Source organism: Carcharodon carcharias, chromosome 13 (genome assembly GCF_017639515.1).
Source record: "Carcharodon carcharias isolate sCarCar2 chromosome 13, sCarCar2.pri, whole genome shotgun sequence".
In the NCBI taxonomy this organism is placed as follows: domain Eukaryota; kingdom Metazoa; phylum Chordata; class Chondrichthyes; order Lamniformes; family Lamnidae; genus Carcharodon; species Carcharodon carcharias.
The window spans coordinates 28,918,154-28,944,227 of NC_054479.1; the positions used below are offsets into that span (position 1 = coordinate 28,918,154).

General features: G+C 42.4%; 1 protein-coding gene across 2 annotated transcripts in view; it reads right to left on the reverse strand.

Annotated features, from left to right (window-relative positions):
- The window catches only part of LOC121286379 (EMI domain-containing protein 1-like), a 386,722-nt gene extending 361,279 nt beyond the window's left edge, over positions 1-25,443 (reverse strand). For both annotated transcript variants that reach the window (XM_041203470.1, XM_041203471.1), the window contains exons 1-3: positions 25,090-25,443; positions 9,513-9,629; positions 5,385-5,488 (exon numbers count right to left, since the gene is read on the reverse strand). In XM_041203470.1, the coding sequence (XP_041059404.1) occupies positions 5,385-5,488; positions 9,513-9,629; positions 25,090-25,298 (430 nt within the window). In that variant the 5' untranslated portion in view covers positions 25,299-25,443. The remainder of the gene's footprint in view (positions 1-5,384; positions 5,489-9,512; positions 9,630-25,089) is intronic.
- Positions 25,444-26,074: the final 631 nt, after the last annotated feature.

Consider the following 26,074-nt stretch of genomic DNA (forward strand, 5'->3'; position numbering starts at 1 on the left):
GCCAATAGGTGGCACTATCCACAGGTACCATATTGTTTAGTAATGACAAGTACTCTGATCCAGTACAATATTTTCCACCCACCTTAGTCGTTTTGACATATTGGTGATTCTCATTTTTGCTTCAATGTTTAATAACCATTGGAAATTTTAAAAGGCAGTGTTTTGCTGGAAAACATTTGAGGGACAATTTATTATTGGGCCCAATCCTGCAGTAACCTTTTAACAATGATTCAAACATTACCAATCTGGGTGAACATACTGTTTCTGGTTAGGAACATGATGTAAAACTGACTGCGTTCTTTTCAAAATAATATAGCAGTCCTGAAACCAATCACCCTACAACTGAACTATAGAAACTGTGTTTTAAAACTTCAGTTTAAGCAGCAGTGGACGATGCAATGGGTGACATAACATATCTCCCTTTCTCTCTGAGCTTGTGCCCAAATCCAGCAGAGACAAGCCATGTGACAGTCTTTTTCTGCTGCCTTGTAAAGTCCTGTGTGAAGAATCGCAGTGGTTATGAGTGTGCAGCGGAGTTTGGGGGCGGGGCTATATGTGAGGGGGTGGGGGTGGGTCATGGGAGGGAGGCTGAATAACAACTATCCAGAATGATTGAGATGGGAAATGGAAAATGGTGCAGTGGGAGAGAATGAACTTCAACTCACAAAATGTTCAAGTTACTATGTGTGTGCAAATTGACAAGTAAATGCAGGCTGTGTAACCGCTTTGGGGAACCCGTTTGCTTAGTCTGCAAGCATGACCCCGACCTTGCAGTCACTTGCCATTTCAAATCACCATCTTGCCCTCATGCCCACATTTCCACCCTTGGCCTGCTGCATTGTTCCAGAGAAGCCCAACGCAAACTGGAGGAACAGCACCTCATCTTCCGATTTGGCACTTTACAATCATCTGGATTTAACACTGAGTTCGACAACCTCAGACTATGAACTTTGTCCTCCATTGTGATTTTTTTCTTCTAATTCCCCCAAACCCCTCTTCCCACAGGGCCATCTGTAACTTGTTCTTACATGTTGCTTTCACAGAGTGCTGACCCTTGTTCTGTTATTAACACATTCTGCTATCTTACCTTAATGCCACTACTTGCACCTTCTTTATTCTTTAACACTACAAACACTCCCTTTGTCCTGTGTCCATGACGTCTTTGTCAAATCTCTCCTGAGCTCCCACCTACCCCGACCTTCTATTTTGCTCCATCTGCTCCATCTCCTCTCCCCCTCCCTTCAACAATATAAAGTCCATCACATTTCTACATCTCTTCAGCTCTGAGGAAAATACGGACTTGAAATGTTAGCTCTGTTTCCCTCTCCACAGATACTGCCAGACTTGCGGAGTTTTTCCAGCATTTTGTTTTCATTTTAAATGTCTTTTCAAATCTGAAATTGATTTCGGTATAGAAATTTAATTCAGCTCTTTATAGTTTACTTCCATGTGTACAATCTACTAATAGGATGTTCTAGAGTATGACAGGTTCTCATTAGTAGTGGCAGAGAAAGTAAAGTAATTCCAGTCTCAAACACACAAACTAACCTTCACACTGGACCCATCAAATAACATGAATAGATCAAATTCAACGTATCAGAATAGATATAAAGTGCAAATATGAAAGCCTCAAAAAAGGAAATAATTATTCTATAAGAATCAAATTATCTGTTAATGATTACATAATCAAAACATAGTTTTAATTGCAATGTGCAGAATCTAAAAAGGCACAATAATGTTCTGGGTTTAAAAAAAAAATTTGTTCTGCTTTTCTATTCCTGGAAGTTAATTTTTTACGTTCCTTTTTTTCCATCAAAATTTTCAATCCCCCACTTGTGAAGGCTTTGACACCTGGCTAGGGTTTGGTCTGTGAGACTTCTGGCACCAAGTATAAGATGCTCATTGTTCATGCATTACCCTGGATAGCAGAAGCACCAAGCAGAAATCTGACACTTTCAATGTTCAGCATCCATGATTAGCCCTGCACAGTGAATTACCGGCCTAACAGTAACATCCAGCCAATTTAGCTGATCTCATCCAAGGTAGCAAGTGAAAGTTCCTGATTCATAGAATTCAGCTGTTTAAGGCAGTGAGTGGCTGAGCGTTTAGGCCCTGTATGCATTTTAAGGTTCTGTATGCTTTTTAAATCCTAAAGCCGAGTCGCAAATCAGAACATATCCAGTCACGATTAAACTTGGTCAAATACACCGGGAGCTTGCTACGACTTACATAAAGCAAGATTAACAGTCATAAAATTTCAATATTTGCATACATGGCCTAGTCTTAGAGCTAATGTCCAGTTATGCCCCGATTCCAGAAATTCACTACACTTCAGGCAATGTATCTGCTTTGCAAACTTTGTTGTTTATTTTGATAGCTTTCTGAACTCCAGTTAATAAAGCAAACTATGCAGATAAAGGGAAAATAATTGATATAAAAACATACAGATTCTCTATAGATAGGCCTGCTACATAAATTTTTATTTAAGGAAAACAGATTTGTATCAAATAAATTTCAAAAACAGTTTCAAATGAACATGAATCCATGTAAATGCCTTTACTCTTGACCCAGATTTAAGGTTCAACTGTGAACCTCATCTTGCAAAAGCATAGCTGGTTTTCTGTGTGTTATCAAATGAAGAGGGCAAAATATTGAAATCACCAAAATTTGTTGTTTAAGTGAAAAAATATTATTGCAAATGACAGCACAAGGAACACAATTGCACAAAAGTATGCAATTAAACTGCAGCTATATGGTGCGTTATACAATATGGTAGATGTTTTCTATACTTAAGACTAAGAATTTTTTCAAAGCTTTACAATCAATATATCTTGCAGGCTGTAGCAGAAGATCAATTTTAACCAATATAAACATATATGGGCCCGAAATGTGTCCAAAGAAAGAAACTTTGTTGGTGTTTAATTATGTGAATCCTGTAACAAGTAGATACAAACCAAGTGAATAAAATGTGTAAACTGGACATCTATCACAAAAAATGGAAGGATTCTAATTTCAAAGACAAATATAATTGAAAATGGTTGCAGGTGGAATGACTCAAAGGAATGAAAGTGCGTTATAATATGTTTGAACAAACATTTGATTCATAGAAGTAAAGGTGAGGAGTTAACACATATATTACACGCATTTGCTCTACACTTCTACTTTCATAAATCAAATGTTTATCTAGCAAATTGGGTGGAAGTTTGCAGTCAGTGGCAAGAATGTTCACCGCTGACCTTGAAGATGACTGTCCACAAATGTATAGGGATCGCTGTAGCGTGGATTTCCCCTTTCCCAATGCCAGCCTAAAGTTGCTGTCAAGTCAAGAAGGTGTCCACATATTCAGCAACATTGATGTCAGCCACCAGGGTGAGCAGCCTGCCCTATTGGAGTCTTCCCACAGGCAGCAAAAACCAGTGAAACTTTCACTTTTAAATTTATAGATGGTAAAAATAAATAATTGGGGCATACACATCAGACTAAAGTAGAAAAAAAATCCAAAAATATTGAAAGCATTATTTTATAAATGTGAAGTTTATAATGAAGGAGAACATTTAGCATGTAGAAAATTCTTTCAGGGTCTGTTTTGTTGTTCAATAGTAATTTTGAACTTAGTGCAACCCAATTACCTCTCATTCAACAAGGTGTAATCTTTTTAAGGGTTTTTTTTTCCCAGCGAGACTAAGAGCGCAAGAGTGAAAGCTTTTGTCCGTTCAGTGATTTCTAATTGATTAGTGTGGCAGGTCCTCAATGACACATGCTCTGGAGAAAGGTAGAACCAATGACAGCAACTTCTGGATTTCCGTTTAGCTGTGCATGTGCGGACTACCAAAGTTGCTGTCAGCTTCAGAGGAGTGAAATCTGCAAAATCAGTGCCATTGTAATTCATTCCAATTAGATCATTTTGTGGTGGATAACCATAATTCAGGCAGTATAGTGTTCTTTAAGACATTAAACTGGGTCACCTGTTCTGAACCAAATTAAAAAAGGAATTCAAGATTAGAGAAAGTAGCATTGGCCTATTTTTTCAAAACATTGTGCACATTTTTGCTGTCTTACAGTGGATGGATTATTAAAATGAAACTATTGCCTATAAAGGTACCAAATAGTATCAATTTATCTGAAGTTACACAGATTATGGAGGGTCATGAGGTGGGGAAATATCTCTGATTAAAGCGTATTCCCACTTTTGCATTTGTATGTTGCATTGAAATGTTTTAAAAGAAGATTTTCTTTTAATGCGTTCTAAGTTAGTTATCTTAAAATAAAGGCACAGCATTTTCTTTACCTGCTTCTTATAAATAAATGGAAATGACCCATAAACAAATTGAAGTACTGACCACTATTTTTTTCACCTATAAACCAAGAAGTCAGAGGTTCCGTAAGCAAAAGATGTGTAAGATTTGGGGCAACTTTATTTGTGAAAGCAAAGCTCAGTTTCCACACATGGCCTCTGACATTCAAGTTGATCACAACTAGGCTCCACTGACCACATGGCACCAGCCATAACCTTGGCACACCAACAAACTAACAAGGGGGGGCCAAGGCTCCTCCAGGTCAGTAGGGGTCAGTTGCAGAACTTTGCAGCCAACTTGCAACATAGGATGTGTAGGTCTTTTCTGTCATTATCTCTCATGCTTTAGGCTTATTTGAAGCATGCTGCACTGCTGTTCCTTGGAGTGGATGCCCACAATTGCCAGAGAGGGCAATTCTCACCCACGTCTAATGCAGCAAAATGTGCACTTAGTCAGCCAGTGAAATGGGTACGGTTGCTATATCACTGTCACTTGCCACAGAATCCGTATCGTGTCCCCCATGTTGGGTTTTCACTTCACCTTTGCCCGAGGCTGCTCTTTTCTTCAGCTTTGATAAAGGCTACTGAGAAACTGAAAGGCATTTTCAATCCTTAAGGATGTAAAAACAAAATGCTCCCATCTCTGCCAGGTGACAATATATACCTTTTAAGTGGCTGCATCCTTTTAAATTTCACCTGTGTCACAACTTATCTTAAGCTAGCTCCCTGTACAAGGCCAGCACTACTGTGAATGGTTATGAAAAGTTTTCTAACCCAGGGAACTTGTTTCCATTCAGAATACAACACATCTGGTCAGAATTTCACCAGAACTGAGGCAGCATCCAAAAATCCACTCGATTAAGGTGCCAATATTTAAAAAGCTTACTTTCATTCAGCCGAGTATCAGCTGAATGCAAAATACACCCTCATTATTTTGTTCAACAGCTAATTTGTTTTGCTCAACAATTTGAAACAGTATTAAAATGTCACTTTTGGACAGTAGTATCACATTGTACTGGTTGGCTTATTCAGCAGTAAGCAATACACAAAGGCAGATGTCACACATTCAAGTGAGTGACATGGGCCTCACCTTCTTCACAGCTGCTCCCTCTGAACCCGACACAGCATTTCCATTCCACTGCTGTCACCGTTTTGTAAGTCAGTCTATAAGTTGGTCGGATCATCGCCCTGTAACTGGAAAGTGCAGAAACAACTTGTAAGTTCAGAAATAAAAAGCTTCTCTCGGGCACAGTACAGACGAGGGGGAAGTGGGGTCATGCATGCTCACCATCCTTCAGCACTGCCCATGCATACTTTGTCACACATCTGGCCTGTGGCACATGAGCAGGTTCTAAAGCCCAAATTTTAGTTCAACAGATTGCATTTATATAGCATCTTTAGTGTAGCAAAATGTCCCAAGGCCCTTCACAGGAGCATATTCGGGCAACATATGACACTGAGCCACATGAGCTTGGTCAAAGAGGTCGGTTTTGGGGAAATTAATTAAAACAAGAGAGAGATAGTAAGGCAAAAAAGGGAGGGAATTGCACCTGCAATTCCCTATAATCACTATAATCAATCCAAGTTATTTTCTCCTTCACATAAATTAGAATGTTGGTTTACAATCAGCCTCTTCATTGTAGTATAAGGGGTTAATTCTAACAATGTCATATGCTAACGAGACAGTATACATCACAGGAAGTGATCCAACATCACATGGTCTTGATGTCTTGTTGAACCTCAGGGCAAGATGAAGCCAAAGTGCGTCATTTCTTAAAAAATATATTGTGTTCCTTACCTCATCCGACTCTGTGAATACCCTGTATTAGCACAACAAGACCAAGATTATTATATGGTGGCAATGAGTGAAAGAAAAAGCGTGAAAAGTCTCTGCCATTACTGGAAAGCTTTGGGCAGGTCGCAGATCTCAGCCAGACAGAAGTGTTTCTGGATTGGTGCTGACAGATTTACTAGATATCACCTTGCATTGGGCCTCGTGGTGAAGCCAAGCAGTGAGCAGATCAGTACGATATTGTATGTGGTGGGTGGCTGTGCAGACAATATGGCTGTGCAGACGATAGCCTAGTAGGATAAGGAATCAAAGAAAAAGCCACATACGATGAAATAATATAAGCACTTGATGCCTACTTCAATCTGCGAAAGAGTACCTTTGTCAAGTGGGCTACATTTAACAAGCATACCCATCGACAAGGGGCAAGTATCAATACATTTACCAACGATCTGTATAGACTTGCAGAAAACTCTCAATATGGCAGCTTAAAAGATGAACTAATCAAGGACAGAATTGTTGTTAGAGTTTTGGATGAAGCATTGTCTGACTACTTGTAGCCGAGAGATGATTCAGCCTTAACGAAGGCAATTCAACTATGTAGGCAAGCTGAGGTCAGGAAGCAAAAATCAATTGGTGAATCGGGATGACAAGGATGACGATATCCCAAAATTGACTGACTCAATTGAGGATATTAAACTTAAAAGCAGTGAGCTGGCTGTATAAAAGCAGGAGAGACAGGAAGTACTTGCAGCAGCTGCGCCAGCTAACTGTAATCAGTGTGGTGAGAAGAAACATAAGTGTGAAAATTATCCTGCCAAAGAGTTCAAATGCCATTTTTGCAGAAAGAAGGGTCACTTCCGGACTATGTGTTACAGTAAGAAGCCTGTAGAGAATAAGCAAAAAGAGAAGCCTTTGAAAGGCGGCAAGATCCATGAAATAGAAGATATCAATGACATTGAGATGCCTTTCCTTGCAGAGATCCAGGAACCAGGTGGAAGCTCCAAGAGTGCTGATATCCTAGTCAAGGAAAACAAGACACGCTTTAAGTTAGACACAGGTGTGGCAGTTTTGGGTTCTTTCTGATCCTGAACTGTGGTTGGACAAAAGTTCTCCTCAGCCATCATGCAAAAAACCACATAGCCCAGGAGGTATAGAACTCAAGGTCATAGGACAACTGAATGAAACCTTTCAGTATAGAGAGAGAGAGAGAGAGAGAGAGAGAAATCACTGAAACTTTATATATGATACTCAACTAGAGCTGTTGATTCTTATGCAGAAAAGCTTGTACTGACTTATATCTGATCTGTGGAATAGAGGAACTGGAAAGCTGAGAAGATCAGCCTAAAACCCTCAGAGCTGAATTTCCACAGCTGTTCACAGGACTGGGAAAGCTGAAGACAGCATACCACATCACTACGTCCTAAAATGAAGGCAGTGTGCCCAATTGCACCCAGATATGGCCCTCATCCACTCTTGCCAAAGATAAGCAACAACCACAACTCCCAGCAACATCTCAATGACAGAATGAAATCAGAAATCTGGTGAAGAATGTGCTCAGGTCAGAGTGCTGCATCAAAGGGTGGCCAGCATACATGTCACAAAATCCCATTCTCAGAAAGTACTATGAAGAGAAAGGACACATCAGCGCAATTATTGATTACTCATCTATGACAAAAGATTTCTGAGACTCAATATACTGCAAGGATTGGTGCCAAGGACGTTTGGGCATCACAAAATATTGAGCCAGAGCAAGATATTCTGTTTGGTGGCCAGGACTCTCAAAGTCGTTGGAAGAGATGATATCGAACTGTATTACTTGTGCTACTTATCGTCAGGAGATGAGAGAACCATTGATGTCATCTTCCTTTCCACCAAGGCCAAAGGAACATCTTGGGATGGAATTCTTTGAGCACAGATGTAGATTGTTCTTGATCGTAGTAGAATACTACTCCAGATAAATAAAAGTGAGGCATCTGCAGGGTCACAATTCTGAAGCAGTAATTACAGCGCTGGAGGAGATATTTGCAACACATGGAATCCCAGTACTGGTAATCTCAAACAACGGACTGCAGTTTGCCAATGAATATTTTAAAGAGTTCATAGCATCATATAGATTTGTCCAGCAGCTCACCAAGATACCCTCAAGCCAACAGTGAACTAAAAGAGCAATGCGTACTGGTAATATATTGCTGAAGAAGAACAGTGAAACATCCAACTTGCACTTCTGAGCTATCGTTCAACTCCACTCCAAAATGGTCCAGCATCATCTGAACTCCTCATGGGAAGAAGACTGAGAACTCAACTTCCTATACCTACGCACTCATGCACGCACACAGGCACACACGTTGTGTACAAGCTGATGAATTGGACAAGATGAGGGAGAAAGAGGATGAGTATTGTTCCAGCTGGATGTAGAACTATAACAAATGTCACAAAGCATACCAACCTACCAGACCTCCAACCAGGAGAGCCAGTTTGGATCCGAGACTAAGCTTGCTATGGACAAACCTATCTTATCCAAACAGATGATGCTATGGTGAGACAGAAATTACATGGACTGGTTGCCACACAGAAACAACCTTCTACGGAGCTGAAGCAGTCATCTACCAAATTGTACAGCCCAGAGAAATTGCATTCATCTACCAATCCAGAGGACTACCAGACTAGTGAACCTGATTCATCTGTTAACTCTCTTTCCACCCAGACTCAAGTCCCCAATGTCCTCTAAAGGAGCAGAGGAGCTGTTTGGTTAGGCTTCGGCTGTCCCTATAAAAAAAGAACTTGAAGTCAGAGACTTTGGCAGAGTGCGGGTTGGGTTGATGTAGTATACTAGGGGGAATCAGAAACTTGGGGGAGATGCAGTATAAGGGGTTAATTCAACTGATATGCTAATGAGACAGTAACCTCATCATAGGAAGTGGTGCAATGTCACATGATTTTGCTCTCTCTTGTTTAACCTCGTGCCAAGATGAAATTACAGTAAGTTGTTTCTTAATAAAGATAAACAGACTCTGTAAAATAATCTGAGTCAGCATGAGACCCAGAATATTACATTCATCAATTATCAATCAGCCTTATCATCCCCAAACCCCCTACTATCAAAATCCTGGCACTGGTGATCACTTGATCAGAAGGTGAGTAAAACAGGCTAGGTATTTGGTAGTGAGTCACTCATCTCCTGACTTCCCAAAGCCTCTCCACCACCTTCAAGAGGCAAGTCAAGAGCATGGTGCAATTGTTGAACTGCTGAGGACACTCAGTTATTTTTATGCCAAAATGAAGATAACTTTGATATTATAGTAGACTTTATAACAGGTACAAAAGTGACCCTGAGCAGCTAGATTGCACAATAGGGATGTCAATGCCATTGTGGATGGTGCAGTGGTCAAATTGATATGACTAGCACAGTCGTAAGTGTCTTCTCACCTGATACCACCAGGACATCCCATTGGCCATCTGCAGCTCTGATACACCCTCTGCACATAAGTTCCATTCTGCACTTGGCAGGATACTGTTTTCGTGACAGTGTATGGGCACCAGTTCCTTAAAAAAAACATACATTGCAATGGTTAAAACTGAATTAACTTAACCCAAAATCACAAAAGAGTAAACAAGTATAGTTTACAAAGAACCACAATCAAACAAGAGTTCTGATTAAGGGACCCAACTGAGATGCTAAATCATTGTTCACCAAGTTGCTGTGTATTTCCAGCCTTTTCCCAGTTAACTCAGAAATAACGGTTAGATTCTCCGGTCTCTGGATCACAGGAGATCTAAGATGCCTGTCAGGACCCTGTGAAGTCATGACACACTGACCTTCACAGGAATTGCCCAGGAAGTTTGAACTTAAGACAGGCAATTCCTCCACTCCCTGGCACTCTCTGAAAGTTTCCGACAGTTCCGACTTATTTACCTGGGTAATTATCCAGGAAAGTTTGGACAGAAAAACCCTAGTCTAACTCCTGGATAACTATACAACTTACCCCCAACTCACTCACATGGGCCCTCCCAACCCCTCCCCACCCCCCCAGCATCCGCCCACACCTACAAATAACCCCACCACCTAGCTAACCCTGTGACCTAACCTGACTACACCTGATGGATTACCCATTCTGCCGCCTCATCCATCTGCCACCCTCCTCATTCATTCACTCTTCTGCACTGCACTGTTACACTGAAGCTGCTTGATTAAAGGTACCTCTGAAGAAGCCGGCCTCAGAAGACCCAGCCAGAAATGCGGAGCAGCATTGGGCCGTGAAAAAGTAGGAGCAGAGCGGCAATCCAATGGTGATTGCCACTTCGTGGAAGATCCGATCTTCCAGGATCTTTAGGTCACTGAGCAGGGGAGCGTTCACCGATGCGTAAAATTACGCAGGATGATGTCGAGCGGAGCTCCCGACGTCACCCCACGTCATTTCAATTTCCAGGTCGGCAGGGGTGCAGTCGAATCAGCTGTGCTCCCGCCGACCTATCAACAGCCTATTGAGGCCATTTAAAAGGTAATTAACATCATTAATGGACCTGCCCGTCCAACCTTAATGGCGGGCTTCAGAAAAAGCATGAAACCTCATCCACGGGTGGGATGAGGTTTCATGTAGGTTTTAAAAAATTAAATAAAGGTTAGAGTTAAAGGGATGGGCATGTCCCAACTCATTTGACAGTGTCACATATGTGGGGAGATGTCAGGGAAATTTTATTTCTGCTCCTTGACCATTTTTAAGTTTGGCGCCAATCTCCCTGAGGCAGCACTTAGCCTCAGGGGGATGGGTGCGCTTTTTCATGCACTCTCAGCTGAGGGATTCCCCTCCCTGCCTGCATAGCACTTTCTGGCAGACATCACGCTGGGGAGGCCTTAATTGGCCCGCCCCCATAAAATGGCAGCGTGCCTCTGATTGGGGGCGCCAATTAGAGGCACGCCCAACTGCACCCGCTCCTGCACATCGCCCCCCCCATAGGGAGAAAATTCTTCCCAATATTTTCCTATACAGCTTTAAATGTAGAGGTATCATATTCTTAAATGTTAGAGATGAACAGGGTGACAACCCTATGAATTGTCTTATGTTGAAGCGATAATATAGTTAACCAATTCACAGATTAAAATAGCATATTTCTCTGCCCCAGTGACTCAGTCGTAGTTGTTGTGAGGATTGTAAGCAACAGAATTCAGAATTATTTATATCAAACAGCCCTGACTTCAATATCTACTATGTTCTAGTAGCCTAGATCGTAATAGGAGCCAACGTCAATATATCTTTCCTAAGAGGTGCCTAGAACTGCTCACATTACTCCAGTTGTGGTCTGAGCAGGGCTTTGTATAGCTGAAATATGATTGCTATGCCCTTGTATTCTATTCCACTAAATATAGAGACCAGCATTCAATTAGCCTTTTTGATTTTCTGCACTTGTTCATGACATTTTAATGGTCTGTGTACTTGCCTCTTTGGAAATCTACTAACCTCTTCAGTAAACTAGCTAATACCTCATGGGGATCACAGGCCAAGACCCTAAAGATCTCTGCTCTTGCCATCATATACTCAACTGCACGAGATAGCACATCAGTATGGTACCAATCTGCCCATACCAAACTTTGATGTGCAACTCAACAATATGCATCATCACTGGTACTTTTCGGCAAACTTACCTCCCGTGGCTCCCAGTCCTAAGCAACATTCCCGCTCGGACCCGCTTTCCACCCCCCTCCCCAACATCATGGAGCTAACTGAAACAGGCAAGCTACTGGAGATGGTCGATTTCAACGCAAGCCTACCCTTATTTAATGACCCCTTCAACCCATCAGTAGCTACCCAATATGGTTAAACCCACCACACTGAGGAGTAATGGCTGAGGACCTATGGCAGGAGGACTGCCAGGAGAAAACATCCACCAGAAGCCACTTTCTCATCATAGACCTCTACTTGCCCACCTGGCTTTGATCTTCCACATCGACAGTGGGTCATTTTAAACCAATCCTTTACTGGCCAAGGCCTCTATGCATCTACCCAACATCAATGAGGTCGCCAAGACTATCCAGGTTGCAGCTGTGGTGTAGTCCAAACAATACTCATGTTGTTGAGGAGTGTCTGCTGATTAAACTTGAAGGCTGGTTTAAACAATTCCATCTAACCACTGACATGGCTATTGCTTGGCTTAGTGACAATGCACACACTAAATAAATAAACATTTAGGGAGTACCCTGAGCTATCATTTTCAGATTTGTTTACATTCAAAACCATTTGCTAAAGTTTTGCCCACTCACTTAATCTATCAATATCACTTTGTAATTTTGCAGTTCCCTCTACATTGCTTACAAGACTGCCTTTGTGTCATTGGCAAATTTGGACATGTGACTTTCTACCCAACCATCTAAGTCATTTTTGAATATAGTGACTAGCTAAGGCCCTAACACAGATCCATGTGGGATGCTACTAGCCACATCCTGCCAAATAGAGTAGCTGCCCATTATCTCTACTCTCTGGTACTCAACCGATATCCTAAACAGGTTAATAATTTACCTTCACTTCCATAAGCTTCAACTTTAGCTAACAGTCTAGCGACTTTATCATCTGCAGCCACTTCCTGTTCATTACTTTAGTCAAATATTCAAAAATTCAAAATCGGGTTCACCAGCTATCACCTACTCCTTACAAATCCATGCAGGTTCTCTCTGATCTCTGAAATTTTTCAACGTGTTCAGTTACACTACCCTCAATTATAGATTCCTGTAATTTCCAACAACGGGCATTAAGCATATAGTCTATAAATTCTCTAATTTCCCTCACTCACCTTTCTGAAAAAGTGGAGTGGTATGCACAATTTCCTAGTCTAAAGGAACTGTCTCGGAATTGAGAGAACTTTGGAAGCTTACAGTTAGTTCAGATTGTGGTGGTGGTGGTGGTGGTTGGGGGGGGTGCGGTGAGTGGGTGGGTGGATGAAGGAGGATCTCAGTGGCTCATGGGCGAGGATGCCAGGCCAAACAGTCCCAGTTTATATGAGGGGGTGCAGCAGAACGACAAATCCTGCAGCGGTTAAAATTCCCCCTGAGGAATCAATATGAGGGTGAAGTTTTAGAATACTCTGGCACATTGGGTCTGAACCTGAACTCCAGGAAAGTCACATTCAGCACAAGAGGAGACAAAATTAAAGTATTTGCCTGGATTTTGCAGTTATAGTGACTGCAAAACAGTTATCAATCACTGTCATTACCTTGTGAAACAGACAGCAATATCTTCCTGTCTGCATCAGTTAACTTCTGAAATTCAGAAGTTGCTGCCAGAGATTCTTTGCCCCTCCACAGGGTGCACTGAAGTCCCCACAGGCGGCAATCTTTAGAAATCACTGAACTGTCAAGAACTTCCATTTTCAAGACAACAGCATTGATTAAAAATCCTCAGAAAAGTTCCACCTTGTTAAATGAGTTGCAACTGAGTTTTTAAACACCATACTAAATCATAACTACTGCTGTACACTCCCTCTGACCCTGGAAAACTACTGTGCAATGTCAACCTTTTTTCCTTTATGATAAAATTCCATTTTAATAGAATTCATTTTAAAGTTTATGATATTTCAGCTTCCAATGTGTATGTCTCAACCTTTATTTCCCATGAATTTTTTTTAAACATAAAGATAACCAGTGCATTTGATTTCCAGGTTTTCCATCAGTGAGGATTCTTCAATGTGATTGGCTGGTTACCTTGTTCAATGATATCGCTGTCACTAGAAGCATGAAGATCCCCTTAACTTATGCCAGATTCAAATTAAGTTTGGGAAAGGGGAAATCTGCACCACAGAAGTCCTTAGATCTTTGCGGGCAGCTTTCTTTGAGGTTGAGATTATCATTGAACACTGTCACTTCATTGCTGACAAAATCCAGGCTTATGACTTCAAGCTGGGGTGGATTCCTCCATCATCACCAGCCACCCGCCATTACCTTGCTCAAGTTAACCTTCTTTATGAATGAGCTCCAAGGGTGATCTCAGCCTCTGGCCTTAACTTTGTGAAACATCATTGTGAAGCAGGAGCTGTTTCTTTATTGACACTCATCCATAAATGTGCTTCCAGTAGAGATTGCTGATAACAATCAGGTATGGGAACCTAATGGATTAGTTTCAATATAATAAAATAAAAGCAAAATACTGCAGATGCTGGAAATCTGAAACAAAAACAAAATTAGCTGGAAAAACTCAGCAGGTCTGACAGCATTTGCAGAGAGGAATACAGTTAACGTTTCAAGTCCGTATGACTCTTCTGTTCTGCATTAGGGAAGAATCAATGGTAGCACCATTTGCTATCAACCTGTGAGAGATCACCTCCTCACCAAAAGCTGTAAATAAGATAAAAGCAAAAAACTGCGGATGCTGGAAATCCAAAACAAAAACAAAAATACCTGGAAAAACTCAGCAGGTCTGGCAGCATCTGCAGAGAGGAACACAGTTAACATTTTGAGTCCAAATGACCCTTCAACAGAACTAAGTAAAAATAGAAAAGAGGTGAAATATAAGCTGGTTTAAGGGGGGTTGGGACAAGTAGAGCTGGATAGAGAGCCAGTGATAGGTGGAGATAGCCAAAGATGTCATAGACAAAAGGACAAAGAGGTGTTGAAGGTGGTGATATTATCTAAAGGAATGTGCTAATTAAGGGTAGAAAGCAGGACAAGCAAGGTACAGATAGCCCTAGTGGGGGTGGGGTGGGATGAAGGAATCAAAAAAGGCTAAAAGGTAGAGATAAAACAATGGATGGAAATAATTTAAAAATAATGGAAATAGGTGGGAAAAGAAAAATCTATATAAATTATTGGAAAAAAGGGGTGGGGGGGGCAATTGGAAAGGGGGTGGGGATGGAGGAGAGAGTTCATGATCTAAAATTGTTGAACTCAATATTCAGACCGGAAGTCTGTAAAGTGCCTAGTCGGAAGATGAGGTGATGTTTCTCCAGCTTGCGTTGAGCTTCACTGGAACAATGCAGCAGGCCAAGGACGGACATGTGGGCATGAGAGCAGGGTGGAGAGTTGAAATGGCAAGCGACAGGAAGATCTGGGTAATGCTTGCGGACAGACCAAAGGTGTTCTGCAAAGCGGTCACCCAGTCTGCGTTTGGTGTAAATGAGACCTTTGTGATCTGTATGGTCCACCTATCTACAGCTTTGAGCAGTTAAAAGAATCTGATGAGCAAAGAATGCTCTTGAGCAATCTTTTATTGTTGCTCAGATTAAGAGTCTTACCCTAAAGCTGGGCATTCCCAGCATTTCCTGCTTTTGTTTTTTTTAAGTGTCCAGCTTTTTTTGGTTACTACATTGATCATCTCTTAATGGTAGCTGTTGTACAGGCAATTTGGTAATATAATTTTTTGCATATTCAGTATAAATCTAGCAGCAAATGCTCATTGAACAAAGATGCATTGGTGAAAATAAGACATGCATTTATATAATAAATCAGCAGACCTTTAACTTAATTCTTATAGCACCTCACGTTGAATGAATTGTTTCCAGGCGCTGTGACAATACTGAAGTTAATGGACACACAGCAGGATTCCACAAAATGATGACCAGTTAATCTATTTTTGGTTAATGTTGTTTGCAGAAGAAATGTTGACCAGCACACCAAAATACCTCACTGCTCTTCTTTAAAGCTTCCAGTGGCTTGCTGAAATTCTGGAATGGGACTTGAATCCACAACCTTCTGACCCAGAGGTTACTAACTAAGCAAGCCTGACACGTGGCGCCATCCTCTGCAATGAATACTGCTGTTTCACTGCCTGTCATACACTCCTACAAGGTGAGAGTTCTTTCGCAATGTGCCAGGCACTAGTACAACAGCAGGCGTTGACACGATGTGAACGGAATTTGGTCATGCTTGTTATTGGAGAGAGTCCAACCCTCCTTGAGGCTAGTAGACTGGCGCCAATAATGAATTTGATTTGTGTGGCCTGGGAAGGAAGCCATTTACACCTAATACTCTGACTTCCTCCAAGTCTCTCAGCCTTGGGGGCCTGAGCTCAAGTGTGGATCCTCTAATTTCCCAGACAAAAAATCAACGTGATGCTTTATTTTTACGTTGGACACCACCACCTCACCCGTGTAACAGCAGAACTGAATTGGAAAAAATAACATTTCTTTAATAAATTGCAAAGTATCCTGTTTGGCTACCACATTTCCCTACAAAACATCTGTGCCAATACTTCAATAGTAATTATTTGGCTGTGAATTGTTTTGGGACATTCTGTGAATAGGAAATGCTGCATAAATGCAAGTTCTTTATACAAGTTCTATTTGTGCTAGCTATTTTTGGAATGAAGATCATTATACAATAAGTGTGGCTCTGATACCAGTGCCAGTGCTTTAATGCTTCATCCTGACCATGAGCATTCGCCAAAATAATTTCCTCCCTTCCTCTCCTGGCTTGCTAAGACTCAAACGCATTGGCACCCCTCCACCCAAGTGTCTATTCTTCACGTGAGATATTATGGTACCAGAAAGCTATTTAACTTTGAGGGCATTGCAATAAAGCCCACTCCTGTCCCAGCCATTCATCTACAAATGTGTAACTCAGGAGTTGCTGGATAGCTAGGATATAGATGACTAACAATAACAACTTGTATTTATATAGTGGCTTTAACATAATATGACATCCCAAGGCTTGTCAAAGGGGGTTCTAAGACAAAATTTGACACTGAGCCACATAAGGAGCCAAATGGCTTTGTCAAAGAGGTAGGCTTTAAGAAGCACCTTAAAGGTCGAAAGTGAGGTAGAGAGGTGGAAAGGTGTAGGGAGTGGTGGACAGCTGAAGCCACAGTCACCAATGGTGGAGCAATTAAAATCAGGGACACTTAAGAAGCCAGAATTAGAGAAGCAGAGGGATTGCAGGGCTGGACGAGGCCACAGAGGGATTTGAAAATAAGGATGAGAATTTCAAATTTGAGGTATTGCTTAACCGGGAGCCAGTGTAGGCAGCGAGCAGAGAGCAAAGAACAAAGAAAAGTACAGCACATGAACAGGCCATTTGGCTCTCCAAGCCTGCGCCAATCATATTGCCTGTCAAACTAAAACATTTTGCACTTCCGGGGTCCGTATCCCTCTATTCCCATCCTATTCATGTATTTGTCAAGCTGTCTCTTAAACACCACTATCGTACCTGCTTCCACCACCTCTTCTGGCAGCGAATTCCAGACACTCACTACCCTCTGTGTAAAAAACTTGCCCCGCACATCTCCTCTATAGTTTTCTCCTCTCCACCTTAAATCTATGTCCCCTAGTAATTGACTCTTCCACCCTGGGAAAAAGCTTCTGACTATCTACTCTGTACATGCCACTCATAATTTTGTAAACTTCTATCAAGTTACCCCTCAATCTCCGTTGTTCTAGTGAGAACAATCTGAGTTTCTCCAACCTCTCCTCATAGCTAATAACCTCCAGACCAGTATCCTGGTAAAGCTCCTCTGCACCCTCTCCAATGCCTCCATATCCTTCTGGTAATGCAGTGACCAGAATTGCATGCAATATTCCAAGTGTGGCCTACCTTGCAGCATGACTTTCCAGCTTTTATACTCAATACCCCTGCCGATGAAGGTAAGCATGCCATATGCCTTCCTGACTACCTTATCCACCTGCATTGCCACTTTCAGTGACCTGTGGACCTGTACACCCAGATTCCTCTGCCTGTCAATGCACTTAAGGGTTCTGCCATTTACTGTATAATTCCTACCTGTTCCAATGCATTGCAAAATGCATTACCTCGCATTTGTCCGGATTAAACTCCATCTGCCATTTCTCTGCCCAAGTCTCCAACCGATCTGTATCCCGTTGTATCCTTTGACAGTCTTCTTCACTGTCTGCAACTCCTCCAACCTTAGTGTCGTCTGCAAACTTATTAATTAGCCTAGTTACATTTTCCTCCAAATCATTTACGTATACTACAAACAGCAAAGGTCCCAGCACTGATCCCTGCAGAACACCACTATTCTCAGCTCTCCATTCAGAAAAGCACCCTTCCACAGCTACGCTCTGCCTTCTATGACCAAGCCAATTCTGTATCCATCTTGCCAGCTCACCTCTGATCCCGTGCGACTTTACCTTCTGTACCTGTCTGCTATGAGGGACCTTGTCAAAGGCCTCACTGAAATCCATATAGATAATATCCAATGCCCTTACATCGTCAATCATCTTTGTCTCTTCCTCGAAAAACTCGAATCAAGTTAGTGAGACACGACCTCCCCTTCACGAACCCATGCTGCCTCTAATACACCCATTTGCTTCCAAATGGTAGTAAATCCTGTCACAAAGAATCTTCTCCAATAATTTCCCTACCACTGACGGAAGGCTCACCAGCCTGTAATTTCCTGGATTATCCCTGCTACCCTTCTTACCCTGGCCATTCTCCAGTCCTCTGGGATCTCACCCGTAGCCAGTGAGGATACAAAGATTTCTGTCAAGGCCCCAGCAATCTCTTCCCTTGCCTCCCTCAGTACTCTGGGGTAGATCCCATCTGGCTCAGAGGATTTATCCACGTTAATATTCTTCAGGACGCCTAATACCTCTTTTTTGATCTCAACATGATCCTGGCTATCCACACACTCTTCCCTAGACAAATCGACCGCTAAGTCCTTCTATTTGTTGAATACTGATGAGAAGTACTCATTTAGTATCTCTCCCATATCTTCTGGCTCCACACACAGATTCCCACCTCTGTCCCTGAGTGGGCCTACCCATTCCCTGGCTACCCTCTTGCTTTTCATATATGTATAAAATGCCTTGGGATTTTCCTTAATCCTGGTTGCCAATGACTTTTCACGACCCCTTTTAGCCCTCCTGACTCTTTGCTTAAGTTTCTTCCTACCTTCTTTATATTCTCCATGGGCTTCATCTGTTCCCAGCCTTCTAGCCCTTTTCTTTTTGACTAATCTCACAATATCCTTCGTTATCCAAGGTTCCTGAAACTTGCCATACTTATCCTTCATCCTAGCAGGAACGTGCCGGTACTGAATTCTTATCAACTGACATTTGAAAGCCCCCCACATGTCAGTTGTTGATTTGCCCTCAAACATCCGCCTCCAGTCTAGATTCATCTGTTCCTGCCTAATATTGTTATAATTAGCCTTCCCCCAATTAAGCACCTTAACCCGAGGATTCCTGTTATCCTTATCCACCTGTACCTTGAAACTTACTGAATTATGGTCACTTTTCCCGAAATGCTCCCCTACTGAAACTTCGACCACCTGGCCGGGTTCATTCCCTAATACCAGGTCCAGTAATGCCCCTTCCCTAGTTGGACTATCTACATATTGTCTCAGGAAGCCCTCCTGGATGCACCTTACAAATTCTGCACTAAGTGATTCCCAGTCAATATAGGGAAAGTTAAAATCACCCACCACAACAACCCTATTGCTTTTACATCTTTCCAAAATCTGCCTACATAAATGTTCCTCAATCTCCCGCCGGCATTTGGGAGGCCTATAGTAAATCCTCAACATTGTGACTGCACCCTTCCTATTCCGGAGCTCTACCCATATTGCCTCGCTGCATGAGCCCTCTGAGGTGTCCTCCTGTTGTACAGCTGTGATATTCTCCTTAACCAGCAGTACAACTCCCCCACCTCTTCTACATTCCTCTCCATCCTGCCAGAAACATCTAAATCCTGGAAAATTTATCTGCCAATCCTGTCCAACCTTCAACCAAGTCTCTGTAATAGCAATAACATCATAGGGGTGATGGATAAACAGGACTTGGTACGAGTAAGGATGTGGGCCTGGTTGAATATTCCATTTTCCTAGCCCAGGGGTGCTGAGGCAACTCTAATTGCTAAATGCTGTTGTGGCTGAGAGCAGAAACTCATTAGAAACCAGGAAAGACCTTTTAGGAGCTTCTGATCTTTATGGTTTAGCCTTAAAGCAATAGGTTGTCATAACTCCAAAACATTGTTTCTCTGATTCACACAAAGTACATCCAAAATAACAACCCTGGCATCAGGAATGTCTCAAGTTTAAGTTGTGGCATGGTCACACTGATAATACTTAAACCCAAGATAATCTTCTAATTACTTTCTATACCATTATCATCCTCTCACCCTCCAATCTCCAACAACTGCTGAAAAACATTCCTCACCCTCAGAAATGCACCAGGGCACAGACAAAATGGGAAGTATGTCAAAAATGGCATTTTAATCACTTTAATTTTTTTTTAAAAATCGAGTAAGCTTGAACACATGGTAAGAAAAATAACAAATGTGATCTATTATCACGTGAATAAAAGTTGGGGAGTCATGATTTTCAGAAAAGCAACATTAACGCCAGGAATAATTTAACTGGGGATTTGCAGTCCATGTCATTGGGTGATTTATTCTTACTTGTCCTCTAGAAAGTTCGTAGCAATATGTTAGTATTGTCCCAAGATGCAACTTTACAGAAGTTATGCGAATTTCTAGTAACTGATGATGAATTCACTCTAATATAAAAGCAAAAAACTGTGGATGTTGGAAATCCAAAATAAAAACAAAAATACCTGGAAAAACTCAGCAGATCGGGCAGCATCTGCAGAGAGGAACACAGTTAATGTTTCGAGTCCGAATGACCCTTCAACAGAACTAAGTAAAAATAGAAGAGAGGTGAAATATAAGCTGGTTTAAGGGGGGTGGGACAAGTAGAGCTGGATAGGGGGCCAGTGATAGATGGCGATAACCAAAAGATGTCACAGACAAAAGGACAAAGAGGTGTTGAAGGTGGTGATATTATCTAAGGAATGTGCTAATTAAGGGTAGAAAGCAGGACAAGCAAGGTACTGGGGGTGGGGTGGGGTGAAGGTATCAAAAAAGGCTAAAAGGTAGAGATAAAACAATGGATGGAAATACATTTAAAAATAATGGAAAAAGGTGGGAAAAGAAAAATCCATATAAATTATTGGACAAATGTGGGTGGGGGGGCAATTGGAAAGGGGGTGGGGATGGAGGAAATAGTTCATGAACTAAAATTGTTGAACTCAATATTCAGTCCGGAAGGCTGTAAAGTGCCTAGTTGGAAGATGAGGTGTTGTTCCTCCAGTTTGCGTTGAGCTTCACTGGAACAGAAATTGAGACAGAGAGGTCAAGGAACAGAAGGGAAATGTCAGAGATGGACCATGTGAAAATGATGGAGGGGTGGAAGTTGGAAGCAAAATTAATAAATTTTTCCAGGTCCTTCTTGTCCTCACTTATCACCCCACCAGCCTCTGCATTCAAAGGATCATCCTCCGCCATTTCCGCCAATTCCAGCATGATGCCACCACCAAACACATGTCCCCTCACCCCACCCCCCAGCGGCATTCCACGGATCGTTCCCTCTGGGACACCCTGGTTCACTCCCCCATCACGCCCTACACCTCAACCCCCTCTCACGGCACCTTCCCATGCAACCGCAGAAAGTGCAACACCTGCCCCTTTACTTCCCCCCTCCTCACCAATCAAGGGCCCAAACACTCCTTTCAAGTGAAGCAGCATTTCACTTGCACTTCCCTCAATTTAATCTACTGCATTCGTTGCTCCCAATGCGGTCTCCTCTACATTGGAGAGACCAAATGCAGACTGGGTGACCGCTTTGCAGAACACCTTCGGTCTGTCCGCAAGCATTACCCAGACCTCCCTGTTGCTTGCCATTTCAACACACCACCCTGCTCTCATGCCCACATGTCCAATCTTGGCTTGCTGCATTGTTCCAGTGAAGCCCAACGCAAACTGGAGGAACAGCACCTCATCTTCCGACTAAGCACTTTACAGCCTTCCGGACTGAATATTGAGTTCAACAATTTTAGATCATGAACTCTCTCCTCCATCCCCACCCCTTTCTGATCCCTTTTTTTCCAATAATTTATATAGATTTTTCTTTTCCCACCTTTTTCCATTATTTTTAAATGTATTTCCATCCACTGTTTTATCTCTACCTTTTAGCCTTTTTCCATTCCTTCACCCCACCCCATCCCCACTAGGGCTATCTGTACCTTGCTTGTCCTGCTTTCTACCCTTAATTAGCACATTCCTTAGATAATATCACCACCTTCAACACCTCTTTGTCCTTTTGTCTGTGACATCTTTTGGTTATCGCCAGCTATCACTGGCCCTCTATCCAGCTTTATTTGTCCCCCCCCCTCCCCCCCTCCTTAAACCAGCTTATATTTCACCTCTTCTATTTTTACTTAGTTCTGTTCAAGGGTCATTTGGACTCGAAACGTTAACTGTGTTCCTCTCCGCAGATGCTGCCAGACCTGCTGAGTTTTTCCAGGTATTTCTGTTTCTGTTATGAATTCACTCTATACCGTTTTTATCTCAAATCTCAAACAATCGAGATAAATGCAGGCTGTATGTAAACACTGCTCCAGTAAATCACCCCATCAAAAGTTCATGCCTTGACTTAAGAGCCCGACGGTACCACCAGTATCATTACTAATGTAAACACATCACTTTATACAAACTTCAAAGTTGATCCTTCCGTTCACTTTTGATCGATTAGCAAACGTGACGAAAACAAATTCAACGTCCAAATGAGTAAATGCTTTGTGTCGAGTTGGTGTCCTATTGGACTGAGAGTTATTCTGGGCTCAATATTTATTTGTATTCTACCTGGTTTGTTTTCGAGCAGGCTCTTTTCACCGGAACATTTCACGTTGAACATTGCCCAGGACACGGCCGTTGTTAATGGCCTTTAACGGAACGATGCCATTCATAAATAATTCAATCAAATGGAGCTTCCAGTTAAGAATCTCCAAAGCAGCGAGGCATCTGGTGCTGAGTCAATGAGAATCCGAAATAAAACCTCAGTCAGTCACTGATGACAATGCCCAAGCCCGGCTCTAACTTCTGGATACTGTCAGCCCAGTTGAAGCAGTGTTAATGCTCAGATAATAAAAGAATGACACTGAGGGTTTCGAGTGGTTACTGATAGTTTGTGGGTGGTTGTGACTGGGACCTGTTATTAGAATGCATGGTCCGGAAATCTGTTCGTTATCAGTTGCCACAGGCAATGTTGTGATGTCAATAAAACCAAGACCCTACAGTAAGCACTGTTTTGGGATGCATGATTCCCCAGTAATAGAGACTGCATTGATGCTTAAAGCGAGGGTATCGTTTGAAAGTAGAAATTAGAAAGGCCATTAGAGTGGGACTGGGTGTACAACTATTTGATTAAGTGGTTCCTTGCAGATTAATTTCACGCAACAGCACCGTGAAAAGGCCCATCTGCAGAAACCTCAGAAGAGTTCATTAGCTCCCGCTTGGGCGAGAAACATTCACTTCGAATTACTGTTGGAAGGAGATGCCAGACACCCGAATAAAACCTGCCTGACATGACTGATGGGGAATTTATTTAAAACTGACCGTTCTATGGTCTTGACGCACTTAAGATAAATTCCGCCCCTTTTCTGTCGTGGTACAATGTGCCAGATTACTTGTCAGGACATACAGAAACTCTCACCAGTGTAACTCCACAGCTGTACACCTATTTTTAAGCAGGCTCATATCTGGCCTATATCAGTGCAACCTCGCCCAGTTAACGGGGAGGGGGTTCCAGTGGAGTTGGCTGCTTAACCCAATGGAGGTGTCACACCTTTGAAAACAGACTACAGTTTTGATTAATTGGCTATTAAAGTTTTAATCAATCTTAATATACGAAAAACATTAACATGGCACCATATACAGATGGATAATTTCGAATTTACCAAAAAAAAACCCACAACGTGACAAAGTAGGATTTAGTCCTTCCTTAACGCAGGAGCTTTGAGCTCTGGAACACGAGGTCAGTTTACTATTAGCTCTCTTTCGTTATCCGTCCCATTAAAGTGATCGAGAGTGCTGAAATATCACTCTCAATCGAACCAGTGATTTTTTTTTTGAGGCCAGATGAACCTGGTACCGGTCTGAGGCACTTGTTCTTTGGAGATTTCTTAGCACTGAGGGAGGAGGCGGCTTGAATATTCACAGGAAGAATCGTCTTGGATTGCTTGAAGGGCGATTACCTCAGCCCGTGTCAAACTTTTAAACCACAACGGATTGCTCGCATTCTCTAAACACTAGATGCTTCTTTTGTGCGAGGGCTTTTTGTGTACAAAAGCCAACCATTGTCATTTTACCCGACAAGTGTGATCCCCATCCTATCAAATCTAGGGAAGCTTAGTGAGGAAGCTAGGACTTTGACTTATTTTTAAAAAAAATAATGCTAGCAAGGTTGAATTATTCTAAACGTGTTCTATTCTCTGAAAAGAGACAAATCTAATGTTAAAAACCACACAGGTTCCTCTCTATCTACAGCCAAAGTTATGGCAATGGTCAATACCACACATGTGAATTCACGGGAGGGAGGTCCATGCTGTCGACTGGCGCATTATTCAGAACATTACAGTGTGAGGTGCTGGTGCCCAGAGCACTCGGGTTAACCCCCGGGGCTAGGATGGCTGCACAAGTTCTGGCGACCCGTGAGACCATTATGAGAAAGCCGACAAACCCATTGGCAGCTTGTCCGAATATCCATCTCAAACAGCGCCGTTTGTCAGATAACAGGAAGGAAAAACTCTCCTCTCTCGATTTATGAAAATGCATCAAGAATTCTCGTGGGACATTAAATGCTACATTTTTTTTAAAAAAAAGAGTTGTCAATCAAAACACGTGTTTCAGGCAGCTATTGTACGAGATGAGAGCTTTAAATAAGAGCAAATCCCTGGGTAGTATTTAACCATTGGAAAAAGATTATACCTGGATAGTTGGATTGTTTTAGCGAGTAGTGAATTTCTGGTCCACAAAATATATCGAAATCAGGGGCATTAATAAGTGTATATCCAACAATCTGACCGTCACTCTGATGAACCTTTCTCCGCAGTGAGCTTGTTTGCGTTCCCCACATCCGGACACAACTAACCACAAGCACTGACCCAGAACCCGTCTGCAGCAATTCACAACCAGCCTTTTGTAACTTAGCGAGACTCGCCTTTTTCCACTCTCCTTAATCAAGGTTACTAACTTTCTATTGTGAAAAAGGAGTGAAGCGGGGCTACCGGTTACCTGCGGGTGAGGAACCCATTGCTGCCCACTCCGAGCTGGTCCTTGCTGTTCTGCAATCCCGCTGGGTACTTGTACTGAAATCCAGTCCCCCACGAAGTGCACACCAGGGGGATTAAGTACAGCAGAAAGAAAGTTGCCAGGAAGCCTCTCCACGATGCTGTGCACCACTGGAGATTCCTGAAAGTGCCCGCATGCACGCTCCCGGCCATTCCCTGCACACTCGGGTAGATGATGCTGGATTATCTCTCTGGCCGTCCGAACTGCACCGGTCCGCCCGCCTCCCCGTCTGCAATGATCTACTGGATTCTCTCCACAGCACACAGGCAGCTCTGGAGTGCTGCAGCAACCTCAGCTGCCCACAGTTCTCAGAGTGGACACAACAAGCCAGAAGCTACAAACATCCGAGTCAGGGCTGCCTGGTTCGTACCGACTGGAGCTTTGCTTTAACTGTCATTGAGGATACAATCTGGAAGTGTTTTTATATATATATATATAAGGGCTGCTTGGCTCAGTGTGTGGAGACTGAGTGTTGCACCCTGGTGCCTCCACTCTTTTTCTTTGGTCAGGGCAGCGTGTGTTTTGTAGTTTCCCAGAGGAATCTCATTGACGTCTCGCTGATGGATTGCTGGCACCGAGGAATCAGACGGGGTTTCTTCCCCCCAATGGATTAACGACGCGGCGCAATCAGGTCCTTGAAAAGATCTTGCACTCCCCCGGCAGATCCCGCCCCCCTATTCATCCAGAAAACGTGGATCGCCTTAAAATGCTTTACAGGGACAAGCCCGCTGTCACGCTTTTGGTTTTTTTTTTGGCAAAAAAAAATTATGAAATATAATTCACGCGCAGCTTTTTTTTTCCAACGCAGCACCTCGGTGAAAATGTTGCCACAACAGCTCGGATACTTAGCATAAAAGAGCTAGCCCGAGCCAAATTATCTCAAAACTGTGGCAGACTTGGAAACACTTTTAGAGACCCTCAACATTTT